This window comes from Leucopleurus acutus (assembly GCF_964270905.1).
Source record: "Leucopleurus acutus genome assembly, chromosome: 8".
Classification (NCBI taxonomy): Eukaryota; Metazoa; Chordata; class Mammalia; order Artiodactyla; family Delphinidae; genus Leucopleurus; species Leucopleurus acutus.
The window spans coordinates 14,277,298-14,293,472 of record NC_139151.1 but is presented as its reverse complement, the minus strand read 5'-3'; the positions used below and the strand labels follow the sequence as shown (position 1 = coordinate 14,293,472).

Here is a 16,175-nt window from a genome sequence, read left to right as displayed (position 1 = left end):
GCTTCTTAGCTTGTCGGCCATGTGTCTGCAGGCGCGCAGGGCCTCAGGCCGTTCTGTGGGGGGTTTTCTCTTTGGATGCTCTGAGGCCACGCCTGGGCCCGCGCCTGAGATTGCCAGGTGGGGCTCAGGAAAGTTTTTGCGTGGCTTTTGTGTTGAGGATATTTCCAAAACTTGAACTTCTCAAATTTTCCTTTGACTAAGGCACCGCTAACCCATTCTTCGTCCTCCATTTGTATGGCAACTTTTAATTCTTTGGCTCTGCTGTGATTTTAACTAAAATTGACCTTTCACAAGTGGGCTTTGAATTTCGCCATTTTCGGCAAACACACCCCCTTTCCCGCTCTTAACTACAAATGGTTCCTCCTCTGTTACCTGTCAGGTAAGTAAGGTAAAAACCACTTTGATGTTTTCCTTTTTCTCACGTGCACTAGGCTGTTCTGTTCAACCTGGCCTTCTGCTTCCCCACGTCTCCCTGGGTTGCTTTACACAGCCGGCCTTGTTGCCGGGTGCCTGCTTTGCAGTACTTAATCAGCTGCACTTGCTGTACTCCTTCCATTAAAGTCAGGAGTTATCAAAGCGGAAGAACCCTGTGGGCTCAATGATATACCTCCCTTTAGGTAAATAATAGATTAGGCAGTTTATCGTCTCAGCATTTATGTGTTAATATTTATGTAAATAGTGATATATATCTGTGGATGGCCATTCTCTTCCACTAGCCCTCTCTGTCCCCCAGTGTCACTCTACGTATTCTGCCATTCTTCTGTTCTTTTGCTCCCTATACAGACTCTCAACACCAGGACCCAGGGTGTGGGGTGGTACTATTAGTATCATTTAGCTGTTTTGTGGATTTAAAAAAAAAGCTGGGGGGTTGCTGTTCCTCACACTTAAAATATTTATTTCCTCTATAGAAAGGTAAAATATATTTTATGGTCCAGTCAGCAGTCTTCCACATGAATTTTTGTATATTTGCTTGCAAAATAGGGACCAGCTATATGTTCCCTTTAACAAGATGTAGACCTTTCTGTGTGTGATCAGCCGTGGTGTTAGTGCAGAATATCTCCTACCTCACATCATGAAAGACGGAGGGATATAGGCCCTCTTGCCAAACTGTAGGCAGAGGGATATGGGCCCTCTTCCCAAACTGTAAGTCCCCCTTCTTGCTGTTGGCCCTTCTGACTCTGCAGTGACCACTGCCCATGGAATAACGGTGTTCTGACTATTGGCTTGGCTCTGACATTGTGTTTGTTCATTCAGCAAGTGTTTATGAGTGATTACCATGAGCCTGAAGAGTCAGCTCTGTGTTCTCCCCTGCCACCATATGGTGGTTTACTGATGTTGAGTGGTTGTACTTGGGCTGTCTAGCATGTGCATTTGGCCCTAAAATAGCCGTTCCCAATAAGACTGTGCAGGTTACATTCACAGCTCTTTTATGTAGACATTTCCTTATAGAGCTGTCCTGGTTAAAAATCAGTTCAAGACACTCCCATTAACCCCTATTGTCTTCCCATAGCTTTGACAATGTCTGGGAGATTCCTCCATGTAAATCTCATGGATACACACCATTTTTATGTGTTTAAGTAGAATCTGTTTGGTGGTGGGTTGGTATGTCGGCTCCGAGTTGCACAATAGGGCAGTTAAATGTTTAAGTAAAGCATCTGCCTACAGACCCCTTTCCACTCTAGTGCCTTCCTTGATCTTTTTACTGAGCTGCCTGTACCTCTGATCCCCTTTGTAAGGAAGTTTTCTTATCACCCTTCTGGGACCTCTCACCATCTCCCATTCTATATGGAACTTGTTTTCCAATCCTTCCACAACCTTTCAGCTGATCCTGTGTCTTAGGAGGGCTGAAGGTGTGCGAGAGGGATGGGCACCTGTTTCTGGGTCCTGATCTTCAACCAGTTGTTTGGTCTCCCAAGAGCCAGGCAGTAGCATAGGTTGAACTCAGTCAGTTCTCAAAAACGTCAGCCTGTATCTCTAGGGGTATGGAGCTTAGAGACCGTAGAACTTAGTATGAAAGTCAACACGTTATTATCCTCCTAGACCTTCAGGCCCTAGAAATTCTATCTAACGTATTCTCAGTTGGCATAAAGCATTACTATTTCTACTTTGATCTCAGTCTACATTAGCGGTCTCTCTTTAGAAATGCGTGTAGCCATGTAATGCACGGAGATGGATGCATAGTGGAGGAAGGTCAGGGCTGTATCTTTGACCGTCCTGTTGAGCAGTCCTTTGGATGCAAGAAGCAGAAGGATTAAACCAGGGGAAAGGACGGAATCATAAGGATGCAGGGTATTTCCCAGAACCCAGGATAAGCGGTACAGTTGATTCTGCGTGGAGCTGAGAAACTTTGCAGCTAGTCCTTTCTTCTGCTCGTCGGTCTGTCGGTATGCATGGCCCCAACACAGGCACCCCAGTCCTCACGACCCCCAGCTCACCATTAAATGCGATCACCGTTTTAACAGAGTCCCAGTGCCTCTTGGTTCACATTCTCAAGAAAGACTACGATCAGCCCAGCACATGGATCAGGTATCGACCCCCGACTTTGCCACACAGGGCAGAAGCGGCATGCTGGTTCAGATGGGAAGTAGGGGCAGGGGGAGGTTCTCAGGGAGGCAGGGATAGATACCCTAAAATACTTTACTCTAGTAGTAGAACTTACCATACTGCTCTTCTGAGAGTGGAAAGGCAGGCATGGGACTATGTCTGGGACTTGGAGGAAATGCTTAGGTTAAAGTTAATTTAGGTTACTGTCTTCTTTGTTGCTTTATTTCCTGTTTTTCTTCCCTTTATGAGTCTTGGCATCCAAGATTTCTTACCTCCCTCTTTAGGACCAGTTTCTCCTGTTCTGGAGCTAATCTTTTCTTAGGTGACATTTCTTAGCCTTCATTCAGTCTCAGGTTTCTAGCCTTCTTTGATTTCATTTAGAGAGCAGATCCACAAATCCACTGTAGCCCCTACCCATGGACTTCTGGGCTCTCTTCAGGTTTTAGTGCTGAGAACATACTCATTCTATGGGCCCGTGGCCTGCCTCCCTCCAAGCCCTCCTCCCCACCCTTTTATCTGGTCTTTCCTCTATGAGGGGAGCTCTGCAGTAATATTCTTAGGCAGGCCTTCCGAGGTACCTCAGAAACTACTTTGCCAGTAAGAATTTATAAAGTTGGGACAGTTGCCAGGATATAAATTAGGTATAGATTCCAATTTAGAGAAACTTTTTACTGAGAGCTCTTTAGACAGGATGCATTTGTCCGCCCTGTCCAGTTGCTTCCTTTGTCGTCCTATAGTAAAGCCTTTATTTTTTGGTTTTTTAAAACTGTGCTTCTGCTTGCCTGAATCTTTTGATCTTATTTATCTCATCCGGGAGCCTGTCCTGTGTTATTAAGGCATTTCATAATCACTTATAACTTTTTTAAACTACTGGAGTCATTTGATGTACACAGAAGTAACCTAATAATCCAAAGATATACACTGAGGCCCGTGATGAAGGCTGGGGCCTGTGTGTTCGAAATTCCCTTCTAGGCGCCAGAATTAAGGGGCAGAGGGATAGCGGTGCCACTCGCCTTCACAGAGTTCTAGGAAATCTGGGTTGGTTTCAAAGGCGAGCACCAGTTTTTCTTGGTTCCAGAAAGTAGCCCAGGAGTAAGCGGGGGAAATCGGGGTGGGGAGAGCGAGGCCTGCCTGGAGGCTTACTCGCAGTTGGCTGGAGAGCATGGTGCCAGAGGGCCAGCTGTTGACTAACAGACTAACAACTGTTTGGAGACCTCGCTGCCTCTTCCCTTGTTCCGTGCTTGAGAAGAATGTGGCTGACCGCTCCCTGTGTTTGTAGAGAGCAGAGGCTGAAAGCGAACCTCGCGTCTCCTACTGGTTTGGCAGCGGAACAAATCAGAGTTCTGATTGCCCGGCCCCATGTTCTTATTCAGTCCCCAAAATGAATGTGTGAGGCGCTCTCCCGCAGTTCTCCTTCTGCCCCTGGGCCGGTTTGGGAGGCCAGAGGAGTACTGCTCCGTACGTGCTCTCTGAGCCTCCTCAGGCCCTGCGCTGCCTCCATGCTGAAGCCCTGAAGTGGGGGGTGCAGTGTGCCCACGCCCGGCACTCTGGCATGGGCGCTGATGTGCCCTTTGTGTCAGGTCCCTCCGCCCTGTCTACCTCTGACCCTGTCCTGGGTGAGGGTGGCCATGCTTATGGCTGTCTGGAAACTGAAGAGGCAGAGAACTGCTTACAAGTCTGTAGACCACATATTTTCTCTTCCTTGGCTTGTTCCTTCTGCTGTCTGGGTGAGTGAGCCATGCCCATGAGAGTGGATACCTCCTCTCCTGACCTGCCCTTCTCAGCACTGTTTTAGTGTCTTGGCCTTGACCTCCTGCTGAAACGTGTGGTAGGGGTGTGGCAGCTATGAGGTACCTCCTACATCTGCTTTCTGGCTGTGGTGACTTGGGATTTTTAACCTTATATATCTTTTTTTTCCTTTATTCAAAACAAAACAATTTTTAGCACACTGAAAAAAAAAAAAAAAGCCAAACATTTTGTGCCTTTCTAAGGCAGCACTGTATCCCAGGCTGCATTTTAGGACTTAATATGGAAATACCAGAGTCTTAGCTCCTCTACCTTGAGTGTCATTAGTCCCTCTGGTCTAGGGGAGAGGAAGTGCTCCGTGTGCCTGGGAAGGTGGCCCCCAGGTGCAGCGTGTCCGCGGTCCCTTCTCCCTGCCACGGTGCTTAGTTGGAAGAAATGAGCATTGTATCCCAGGATCATCTGGTTGGTTCCAGTCAGAATCTCAGTTATCAGGTTGAATGTTCTGTGTTCAGCAGGAAGAGACAGAACGTTCCATGATTTCCAGGCATACTCTGGACCATTTCAAGTGACCCAGCCTCCTGATCCTATCAATGACCCAACTTCATGGAACAGTGTAGGGTGGACCCTCCTGAAAAGGGGAGGTTGTTTGGTTGTTCGTTTTGTCTTGTCTTTTTGCTGGGTCCTGAACTGGCCTAGACCTCCTGCCTGTCCCTTAGACTTGGCTTTCCTTTCATTTGAAAACTTCAGACATAGAGCATTAAGCAACTAGTGCCCTCTGCAGGGGCGAGTTTTCCCCTGGGAAGGGCAGCAAGGACCACATACCGGAACAGAAGCCTGTCCTCAGTATTGTGGCCACTGTAGGTTTCGACCAAAAAAAAAAAAAGTTTTCTGTATGATGACATTTTACTTATCTCTTTTCCTTTTCTCACTTCTTTCCTGCCTTTAACTAGTAAAGAATTGGGAGATAGAAACAATTCTTTTCAAAGTCCTCCTTATTCAGGATTTTGACATTCTTGGCCTGGGTGGGGCTGGAGAGAACTTGATACTTTTCTCCAGAATGAAGAGTCCCATTTGTATATCAGTGTTAAAAATAAAACAAAATGAAAACTTAGATGAGATTTTTGTGGACTATTTTAAAAATGTGTCATTAATATAAAAAAATTATATTAGCAGTATTTAATCATTCTCACCTGTAAAGAATAAAACAGAAGGTAAATATTCTTACAGAGAATAGCAGAGCTTTAAGATTCATTTTCATTTTAAGTCCGTTTTGTTTTGCCAGTGTATTAATGTTTAGAGGTTCTGTTATACTAATGTTATTTATTAATTTTTTTCATTTCCATACACAGTTAACTAAAGAGCTTTTTCAGGCACCCATGTCTGTAAAAAAATATTTTTAAATAAAGTTTCTTTTGTTGTAGCAGACCCGAGTTCTTGGTCATTTGTGGGTTAGGGAGTGATATATTGGGGAGCTATGGGGCCAGATGCCTACTCGTACCAGTTCATCAGCAGAAGTCTGTTTCGCTACCTTGAGGGCAGTCTCAGTGACAGGAGAGGGGCAATAGCTCCTTGCCAGCAGCTCGCCAGGCTCTGCAAGCTGCCTGGATAGAGCAGGGCAGCTTTGCTGCTCAGTAGTTGATTATCCCCTGTGTTAGAGCTTGAGCCCTCTGCTCAGAAGCAGAGGTAAACCCCGGTCCCTGCTCCCAACTGCAAAGGGTTTTGTGTTCCTTTTGGTGCAGTGCCAATTCTGGAGGCCCCAGGCTGCTGTGGTACCCCATGATGAATAAAAAACAGTGTAAGATTTCTGGGACAGTTAAGCTTTATTTTTCATATATATACACATATATAAAAAGGAAACAATTTGCAAATTTACAACCTAACAAAACCATATATATACACACACACGTACGCACAGACACACGCAGAGACATACATACCCCAAAGCTCTGGCCAGGCCCGTTTCTCATCTCCAAGTACCATTCTCCCGTTAGGGCCTTTCTTCTAAGGTCTAGGCCCATTAGCTCAGCCTGTAGAAGTCTGGTGCTAATATAACTTTATAGCCTTAACCCTCGTAAAGGACAGTCTGGACCTCATCTCCAACCCCTACCCCCAGCATTCAGTCTTACGTGATTCCTTGAGAGGGTAGGGGAGCCAAATGAATGCAGGGGCTCGGGCCCAGTCGCCTTAACTCTGGAAAGCGGCACCCAGCTTCCTTACTGCAGGGACAATGAGATACACCCAGGATACCTTTTAAGGGACGACACCAGGTCCTGACTTCTGCCCAGAGAAAGAAAAGAGTGTCGCAAAGGGGACTCCAGAGGCAGGCAGGCAGGCTGGCAACTGCTTCTAGATACTGCTGGGGTCTCTCCAGAACTGGTGTGAGCAACATACGTCACCAGCAGAGAGAGGCCTGGGCTCACCGCATCCTTACTTCAGTGATACAGCTGAATTATGAAGCCAGCCCTGGAGCAGTGGAGCAGGAAGTCGGCTCAAGATAAATAGGCTCCCTAATTCGGCTGCTGGTAGAAGACAGGTATTTACATCCATATGTGTAAAGAGGAAACAAGTTCTGCAAGAGACTCTCCTGTGTGCTTCTGGGATACCGAGGCCCCCTCCTTGGCATGAGCGTCACTCAACACATTGAGACAGTGGTGGACAGGTCCCTGAAGAGGGGGCCTCCAGGGCCACATGAGGTCCTTCTCAGGACAGCTCTGGTCCTAGCCCGTGTGCCCTCTGAAATGGGGTCTGCAGGTGAGCTGGAGGGGGGTCTTCTGTGTTGTCCACTTTAGAGGCTGTGGTGACCATCCTGAGTGCTGGGGAGGAAGGTGAGCAGGGAACAGGAAATGTTCCAGGCGGGGGAGGGAGCGCCGTGCGATTCGGTGGGCTAGTGCCTCAGATCGATGTATTTCTCTCCCTAAAGATGGGTGAAGAGCAGAAGTGAGGGGGGTGTTCAGAGACACTGACCAGGGTTTAAGGTGTGAGCGCTAAAAGAGAGGAGGGACCAAAGCCACAGCTGATGAACTAGGTGCAGCCGCCTGGAGGGAAGAAGCCGGGGAGGGGGTGGGGATGGCAAGGCGGGGAATAAGAGATGAGGCCCCCGAATCGCACCGGGCCACACTTCACACCTAGTGACGTGAGCCGCCAGCTCTGTTCAGGAAATGGTGATGGGACGGGGTCTTGCTCTCAGTCCTGGCAGCTACCCTCTCTCGGGGTCCCTCAGCCACCTGCCTGGCCCTATCGTCTGTGCGTGGTGTTAGGAAGGCAAGATGGGGCCGGCTCCCCATCTCCAACAGGGAAGGATGAAGGATAAAGTTAGTGTTCAGCAACCGTCAGCCCCTGCCACTCCCGGTGCCTGAAGATGTGTCAGGCTCTGGCCACAGGAACTGCCTCCTACCTGGTCTCCTGGAGCCCTCTTGTCACCGTTGCTGCCCTGAAGGAGGCCCATCTCTTCTGGGAGCTTATCTGACTTAACTTCAACTACAAATTCGCCCTTACGAGACGGGGGCAGCGTGCTGGGAGGAGGGAGGGAGGCAAGAGGTTGGCAACTCGGGGGCAAGGGAATGGGGGCTGTTGGGAGGGACGTGGGACTGGGTACTGAAGGGCTCTTAGGTGCTCTGGTCTGGCTCAGGGAAGGGCCACAGGGGTGAGAGGGAGGAGTGTGGTGGACGGAAGCTGGGTAGTGGCGGTGAGGCGGGGAGCGCTCAGACCCAGGGTCCCCCTCCTGCTCCTAACGGCTCAGTGGGCACAGGGGCCAGCAGGGGAACATCCCTGAGGAGGCAACAAGCTGGCAGCGTGAGATGGGGTGGGGCGCGGGGTGCCAGGTGCCGTGCTCACATCTCTTGTTTGCCTGACCGTCCACACGGCAGCTTGCCCTTCTTGTAGAAGAAATAGAGGACAGCGCCCAGCACAGCCAGGACCAGGACACACACGGTCACGGCCACGATGACCACACCCTTGCTTTCGGGCGCTGTCAGCTTTTTCTCTGTCCCAAAAAGACACCCCGAGTCACTCCCTGCCCCAGGCTGCCATGTTACCATCGCGGCCCCGCCCAGCCCAGGGCTGATGGAAGATGGGCCGCTGATGGTTTTCTCGACAGAGCTCCCCTGGGCTCCCGGTCAGGGCAGAGTGAGGACGCCCTGGCACAACCCTGCTCCCGATCCAGCCCAGCTCACCTGTGGAGGTGCTGTTGGCTCTAGCATAGGGACTGACGGTGGAGGTGCTGAGGCTAGTGCTTCTGTTGGAGTCTGGGGTGAAAGAGGTTCAACAGATGGGGGGTGGGTGGGGTAGGAACGTGCCCTGCTTGGGCTTGCCCCCACCCCACTCTGCAGGACCAAGGCCTTACCCAGCTCCAGGATAATGACGGTGGTGTTTCTGCCCAGGGAGTTGGAGGCCACGCACTCGGCACCTGTCTCCAACAGCTCTGGGGTCACAAGGACATTCAGGACGCTCAGGACACTCTGCGGATCTTGGTCCTGTTCGCTGGCCTACAAGGAAGGAGACGCAGTTCAGGGGTGGGGAGGACGCTGGGTCGTGGCAGCAGAGCCCGCGCAGGGATGGACGAGAGCCTGGGGGCTGCCATGTGCCTGCTCACCGTGCCATCGACGCTCCAGACGACGCTGGGCCGGGGATGCCCTGAGGCCTCACAGGACAGATTCAGCACGGAGTTCTCCTTCACCCACATCTTCCTCTCCCTCAGTGCCATCCACGGGGACCCTGAGCCAGGGCGGGGAAGGGTGAGACAGCAAACCCTGCCAGCCTGCCACCCCCCTCCCCACCAGAGCCCCCCAGGGCAGCGGGTGGCTTTCGGTCCCCAAAGAGCTTGAAACCACCCAACTCAAGGTGGCTTCAAGGGGCCACCTGATCTCTGCCTAGGGCCTCACCAAAAATGGCCACGTTGACGAGCTGGGTGCGGTTCAGGCCGGGAACGCTGGGCACAGATGCCACGCAGCGGTAACCTCCCCCTGCCTCCCGTTTCAGGTTGCGTAATTGGAGCACAGGCCCCTTTGCCAACACCTTGCCTGTCTGGGGTGAGAGATGGGTCAGAGGTCACTCCTAGGCACACCCACCCCACAGCCCCTTGCCCCGGAGACCTGAGCCCACCTGGGTACCTTTTCTCTCAGCCACTGGAACTCAAGGTCCTGGTTACTCTCTGCCTCACAGGTCAGGGTGAGGCTGCTGCCCTCCTGGCTCTCGGGGGCTGCGGGGCTCACCCGGACTTCAGACACATCTGGGGACGCAGCAATCGTGTCAGGCAGGACAGGGCGGGGCAAATTCCCTCTCGCCCCAGCCTGGTCCCCCTGTCCTGGGCCCCCAGCCCCTCACAGTTCACCACCAGCTCCTGCTGGTCACTCAGCAGCGATGCCGTGCTTTCCAAGTCCAGGCCCTGACATTCGTAGAGGCCGCTATGCTCCTTCCGGGCGGGCTCCAAGACCAGGACCCCGTTGTCATCGGTCCTCTCTTCCTCCATCTCCCTGGTGCTGAGGTTCTGCGAGAGGACAAAGGCGTGATCAGAGTGCGCCTCCAGCCACTCCTGCTGCCCCCCTGCACCCAGAACAGAGGCCCCCGCACCTGCTTGCCGATGCTGAAGTGGGGCGGGGGGTTGCCATCAGCCAGACACCTGATTTCCACGCGGTCCCCCTCCTTCAGCATCCCCTCAGGCTCCACTTCCAGCCACACTCTCTCTGCCGGGTCTGCACAGGCAAAGGGGGCAGCTCTCAGCCCAAGAGCTAGCAGGACCCAGCCCCACAGCGATGGGTCGGTACTCACAGAAAACAGGGACAGTGACCTCCCTAGATTCCTTCATGTGGTTCCCACTGGGCAGCCGATAGCTGAGCTCGCAGTAAAACTGGGCATCTTTGTCCTCCTTGGTCAGCTGTGCCTTCAGAACGCTCCTCAAGGTGTACAGACCACTCGACTCCACGATCTGGGACGACTGGATGTGGACCCCTGGGCAGGGAGGAAGGGGCGAAGGGCTCGGCCTCAGCTCCGCCTCCAACCCCACCCTATGATCTCCTGGGTCAGCGGAATGGCAGGGGAGCCCTTGTAGAGAGAGGGCCAGGTACCAATGCCAGCTGCGGCCCTTCAACCCAGCAGTTTCCTGCTCGAAATCTACCCTAGACAAACACACATAGGCACACATACAAGGATGTGCGCAAATACTGCTGCAGGGATTTAAAAAAAAAGGAAATGAGAAAACACTCTGGACATCCACTAATGGGAATGAATGGTTAGCTAGACTATATTATATACACCGTGTGAAATGCCGGCAGTAGGTAAACGATCAGCTAGATCTAAATAGAGTGACCTGGAAAGATTTCCAAGACTTGTCGTCAAAAGGAAAACAAGGTTGTGTAACAATGTGTAGCGCACAGTGTCATTCAGATCAGGGTTTCTCGACCTCAGCACCACTGACGTTTGGGGCTGGACATGCCCTGTGCCCTGTAGGATGTTTACAGCATCCCTGGCCTCTACCCGCTAGACGACAGTAGCACCTATCCATTTGCGACAACCCAAAATATTTCCAGACACTCAAGTGTTCCAGAGGGGAGCAAAATCACCCCTAGTTGAGAACCACTGATTTAGATAATAAAAAACAAAAGCCTATGTAGTCCTAGATATATTTACATGTGTGAGTAAGTACCTAGAAGTAGGCTAGAAATCAAGGATTGCATCAGTGAGAATACATACACGCTGATAGTACAGCTATTTCTGGGAATGGGTCTGGGGCAGGAAGGAAATTTTCCTTCTAGATTTTCCACAGTTTGAATTCTTATGAGAATATTTTCAAGGATCACTTGTGTACTTAAAAAAAAAAGTAAAATAGGGACTTCCCTGGTGGTCCAGTGGTTAAGACTCTGCGCTCCCAATGCAGGGGGCACAGGTTCGATCCCCGGTCGGGGAACTAAGATCCCGCATGCTGCGTGGTGTGGCCAAAAAAAAAAGTAAAATAAAATGCAAGGTGGTCCCCATATTGTGCCACAAGCATGGCTTTTAAGGGCAGAGAGGATGACTTACGGTTCTTCTCCTCCTTCAGGGACTGGCTGTTCTTGTACCAGGTGACTTGAGGAAGGGGGTACCCATTCCTCCCCACACAGGTGGCAACCTAAGGAGGACAGGGTGTGAGTCTCCCTGCCTCTGCGACCCCGCCAAGCCCACCTTAGCTCCTGCCTACCCGCCGGCCACCCCGGCAGATCTCACCTCCCCAGGCTCCTCACTGTTCACAGAAATGCCCAAGGCATTGACCTGGATGAGTGGCTCCTCCGGAGCTTCTACAAGGGAGAGAAATGGGGAGGGGCATGGGGCCACCACTTCCGAAGCCCCACACTGCCCACAAGGCACGGACAGGGCACTCACTGTAGACACGGAGCTGGATTCGGTGCTCCTGGGACCGAGGGCGCTTGCCCTGGCACAGGAAGATGCGCTCATCGTGGGGGGTGATGCCTGTTAAGGCCAGAGTAGTCCCTTTGTCCTGGAGGCTGAGCCGATTCTGGTACTCCCCAGGTTCGCTCTGGCCCTGGCCCTGACGCACGCGGAAGATGAGTGTTGGCTTCTCCTTGTGGACCTAAGGGGAGGCGGCAGGGAGGAGGTGAGCGTCCTGGGGCTACATGAAGGGCAGAGCCTCCCGCCCCTGCTGCCCTCTCTGGGGCCCAAGCACTCACAGAAAACCAGTCCGCGTGGCTGAAGTTGCCCGGGGAGTGGGAGGGGCCACATTTCAGAAGGGCCGTGCCGCCCACTTCCACCTCCACCAGCTCCGGGTCGGGCTGCTCAGCCTCTCCAGGCACACCTGGCGGGGAGGGGATGGGGGAGGAGCTGTGTCAGCTCCAGCTGCTCTCCATACCCTCCACTCACACCGCCCGCTGCAGCTGCTCTTCCTGCCACTTCGAGGGTCTGAAGGGCACTGTCCTCTCCTACCCCTCAACCACTCTTTACCCCAGAACCCTGGGCCAGCCCTCTCCCGGTTCAAGGGAGTTGGGGATGGACATTTCTGGTCATTGGAGCAGAGACCCTGAGCACCAGGAACCTCCCAGATGAGGCTGGCAGAGGGGCAACCCAGGCTCTGGGCCAAGAGGAAGGCCCCTTTCCTTCCAGGCTCCCTCCTCCCCGGGTGAGCTCAGAGTGTGGGAATGCAAGGCATGTGCCAGGCCGGGGCACACAGGCCCTTTTTGTCCCCACACCCAGAGGAAGACATCTCTACCCTTTGCCCCCCCACACCCCCTCCCCAAATTCCCCATAAAACCCAAAGGACAACCCTGGCCAGGAGGCCCTTATTTCATACTCCTTAAGCAGCACCGCCGTGAACATCCGACACTCTCAGGGGACCCCATCCTGGGAGTCTTGTGAGTATGGAGGGGTCAGAGTCACGGAGGGGGCCAGAATCTCTCCCCGGGGTCAGGGCAGGGGTCAGGCCAAGGGCCAGGCAGTGGGCAGGAGTGACGTCAGTGGTGCTAGTGCGCTGCCCGCCGCGCGAGGAGGTGATGTCACTCCATACCATCTGGCTGGACTCGGGTGCCTGGGTGGTTGGCCTGGGCTGGCTCCCAGATAACAAGGGCAGATGCAGTGGTCTTCAACCCAGAGCAAAAGCTCCACACCCCTGACTCCGTTTCCCCAGAGCTAGAAGAGCAGGGCCGGGTGGGGCTGGACCTTCTGCAGCGGGTGGAGCCCGATTTAGCCCTTTCCCCAGAAGGGATTGGAAGGCGGCAGCCAAGGGTACCCCAGGGACACCGTCGGCATGGGCACGAGGCCATCGAGTTGGGTATTGCTTAGATACCCAACCAGGGTAACTAAGCCAGGCAGCGGCTGGAGCCCGGGAAAGGGAGCCAAGAGAAACAAGCGACACCGTTGCGGGCCATACAAGGGCAGCGTGAACCCGGGAGCGCCCGGCTCCTAGGCAGTTCCAGAGAAAAACTCCGAGGTGCAGGGGCGCATTTCCCACCTGAACTTGGTCCCATTCCGGGAGGTGTAACAAGTCTGGGGCGCTTCCACTCTGGTAATCCTCGATCCCTCGTCCCTGCCACCTGTGATCCCGTCACCCGGGTAGGCGCGAGGCGACCCACACCGCCCTCCAGGCTTTGCCAACGCCCTGCCGGGGTGGGAGCCGCCGTTCCTGCCCATCTCGCTCACCTCCAGCCTGGCTCGAAGCCCAGGCGGGAGAGGGAGGGGTCGGCGCACCCCTCCAGCTAAGAAAGCTGTCTTTCCCAGCAACAGGCGGGCACGGGATTCAGGATTTGGGGATGCGCTGTAGAGGCGCCTCCCGCCAAGGCTCCAATCACGGGCTCCCCAGAGAAAGCACCTGAGAAAAAGCTCTCACCAGCGGCCCCAGGAACTTGGCTCCACCCCTTCCCGCTCCAGGCAGCAGCCCCCTCCCCGCCTCCCCAGTTCTGCTCCCGGGAAGGTCTGGAATAGAGGCTGCAAACTGGCTGCAAAGAAGAGTTGCACGCGTGCAACGCGCCGGGTGCCTGGGACCCGGAGAGAGGAGCGCACGACGCAGCGCAAAGCCCCGGCCCCCGCCGCGATGCCAGCCCTCCTCCCGGGCACGCTCCGCCGGACTGCCGGGCCGCTCCGTTGGGGGCGCGGGCCCCCCCCCCCCACCCCAGCGAGCTCACTCACCCGCGGCGCGGCGACAGCAGCAGCAGGCGGCGATCAGGAAGGCGCAGATGAGCCCGGACCGTCCCATGCTTCCCGGCCGGAGGGCGAGAGCGAAGTGAGGGAGCTCGCAGCTGCCGGGGGCTGACGTCAGGGGGGCGGGGGAGGGGGCCAGAGCGCCGAGGCCGGCCCGCCACGCCCCGCGCAGCCCCCCCCCCACGCCCCCGCCCCGCGCGCCGCAGCCCTAGGGGGCGGGCCCGGCGCCGAGATGCCCGGAGCTGCGCTGCGGAGCCGCGCGGCGCGGGGTGGGGGTAGGCCGGAGCCTTCCTCCCAGCCCCCAGCTGGGAAACGGAGAGGGGGCGGTGACAGGTGTCTCCGGGGCGGACTGCCTGGCCGAGGCGGCAGCGAGGAGAAGTTGGCCCGGATACCCGGAGTCCCGCGGGGTCAGACCCCCGCCGCGCTCACTCCTGCGCAGCCCCAGCCAGCCCGTGTAGCCCTGGAGGACCTCCTGGCGGGGGAGCCGCCGAGCAGGTTCTTGGTGTCCCTGATGGGGGCCTCCCTCCCATGTAGGCTCTTCTCCCCGCCTCCTCCTCCTCCACCCCGCCGGACCCCTGCCACAGAGAAAATCAGGCTTCCCAGAATGATTGCACCACTGCAGCTGCCGCCGGCCTGGCACTGCCCCCAAGCCTGGCAGTCCTGGCAGCTTTGAGGGAAGAACACTGAGCCGGGGCCCACAGACCCAGAGGTACCTGTACTGGCGAGTGGAGATGGTGTTCTAAGGACTGCCCCTTCCACCCCAGCTCCTGCAAGTCCGTCTCTGACTAGAGGAAGGAGGGAGGGGCTGAATTCATAGGCCCAAGGTTGTCACACCTGTCCAAGCCCAGATCTTGAGAATTTTGCTTCTGCCCTCTTCACTCATTGAGCCCAGCCTGGACTCCCTTTCCACTTGCCTGAATGAAGAAAAGAGGGGGAAGAAAGAGTTAACAGGTGCAAGGTCTCCAGCTTGACCCCCAGCACCTGTTGCTGTTCCTGAGGGTTGAAATGACCCCCTGCAGCAGGGCTCCGCCCCCCTCCACCAAGCCCCCTAAGCTCACCTATGGCTTATGGCTCAGCAGCTGGGGGTAGGGGATCGGAGGAGGAATCAGAACTGACTCCAGGCCACCCTGCCCGAGTGGGATCTGCCACACAGTGAGGTGAGGGGGACCCTGCAGCTCCTCTCATCCCCAAACCCTGGGTCTTCTGGCCTCTTGAACTAAGGCCTTGGCAAGTGAGACGGACTTGCCTCATAGAGACCCCAAGCACCCTGGCCCTGGGAAAGGGCTCCACATCCGCGGGGACCCCTTCAACAGGGAGGCTCAGAAGGGGGCCTGGATTGGGGGTAGAGTCCTGTCACCAGGCAGGCAGCCTTGCTGCTGGCTGGGGGAGGAGCAGGGTGAGGCAGCAAATGCCAGAGATGGGCAGGTGACTTGAGAGGATGCTCTGGGATGGCGTTTTGATGACGTGGAGATGACTCTCAAACCACATCAGCCTCTTCTTTCACAACCTTGCTGACCCCCTCCTCACCTCCATTAGTTTCCAGCCAGAGGCTATGCCAGGCGGGCCAGGCCAGAGGCCTGGCGCCTGGGGGAGGGGGAAGGGGGGGGGAAACAAGAGGAGAATGGTGCTTCCCCATCCCCCAGAGTGAAGGTATAGACTGGCCCAGGGCCCAGAATGGAATGGATGCGTTTGCTTGTCTGCAGGGGCAGGAGTGGGAATGGCTGGAGGATGCTGTTTGCCCTGGCAAGCTCAGAGCGGGCATGCTGCTCTGCTTCCCTGCCCCACCCCCTTCCCTTCACTTAACACCATTAACTAATCATTCTCCTCTCTCTGGCCTGAAAACAAAGCCAGCTAACCACCAAGGACGGTCAGTTCTTAATTCTTCTTCCGTCCTGAGCCGAGTGAATGTAGGTGGGGGTGGAGAAGCTGCCTCCGCAGTGAGGGGGAAATGAGGTTAGAGCCCAGGGTGACATCCGTGTCCTGCACGTCCCCACCAAGGAAGCACAAAGACTGTCCTTTAAGTAAGCCAGTAGCTTGGGGCGATCTGGGCTGCCAGAGGTCAGGGGGCAGACAACTCCAGGACGGCTTCACCAGGGGGGCACACTAGGATTCCAAACCAGAAAGAGGTCAGGACTTTGGAGAGGACTCGGAGGGGACTGGAGACAGAAGAAAGGGGAGTGACGGCAGCCCAGGGTGAAGGAGCAGAAGGTGGAGGGGATCAACCCTCCAACTCCTCCAAGACGCCAGAAGACAGAGCTTCAGCAATC

The 16,175-nt window shown here is 54.9% G+C and overlaps 1 protein-coding gene across 1 annotated transcript; it reads right to left on the bottom strand.

The window, feature by feature from the left end:
* Window positions 1-7,073: 7,073 nt before the first annotated feature.
* On the bottom strand, window positions 7,074-13,963 carry MCAM (melanoma cell adhesion molecule; the record flags this gene model as incomplete). Its single annotated transcript, XM_082844734.1, has 16 exons — window positions 7,074-7,204; window positions 7,685-7,802; window positions 8,125-8,272; window positions 8,463-8,534; window positions 8,633-8,774; window positions 8,882-9,003; window positions 9,171-9,312; window positions 9,399-9,517; window positions 9,613-9,775; window positions 9,859-9,980; window positions 10,057-10,236; window positions 11,305-11,392; window positions 11,488-11,558; window positions 11,644-11,851; window positions 11,949-12,073; window positions 13,897-13,963. 16 exons carry the CDS (start codon window positions 13,961-13,963, stop codon window positions 7,175-7,177), a joined length of 1,917 nt encoding a protein of 638 aa, XP_082700860.1. The 3' UTR covers window positions 7,074-7,174.
* Window positions 13,964-16,175: the final 2,212 nt, after the last annotated feature.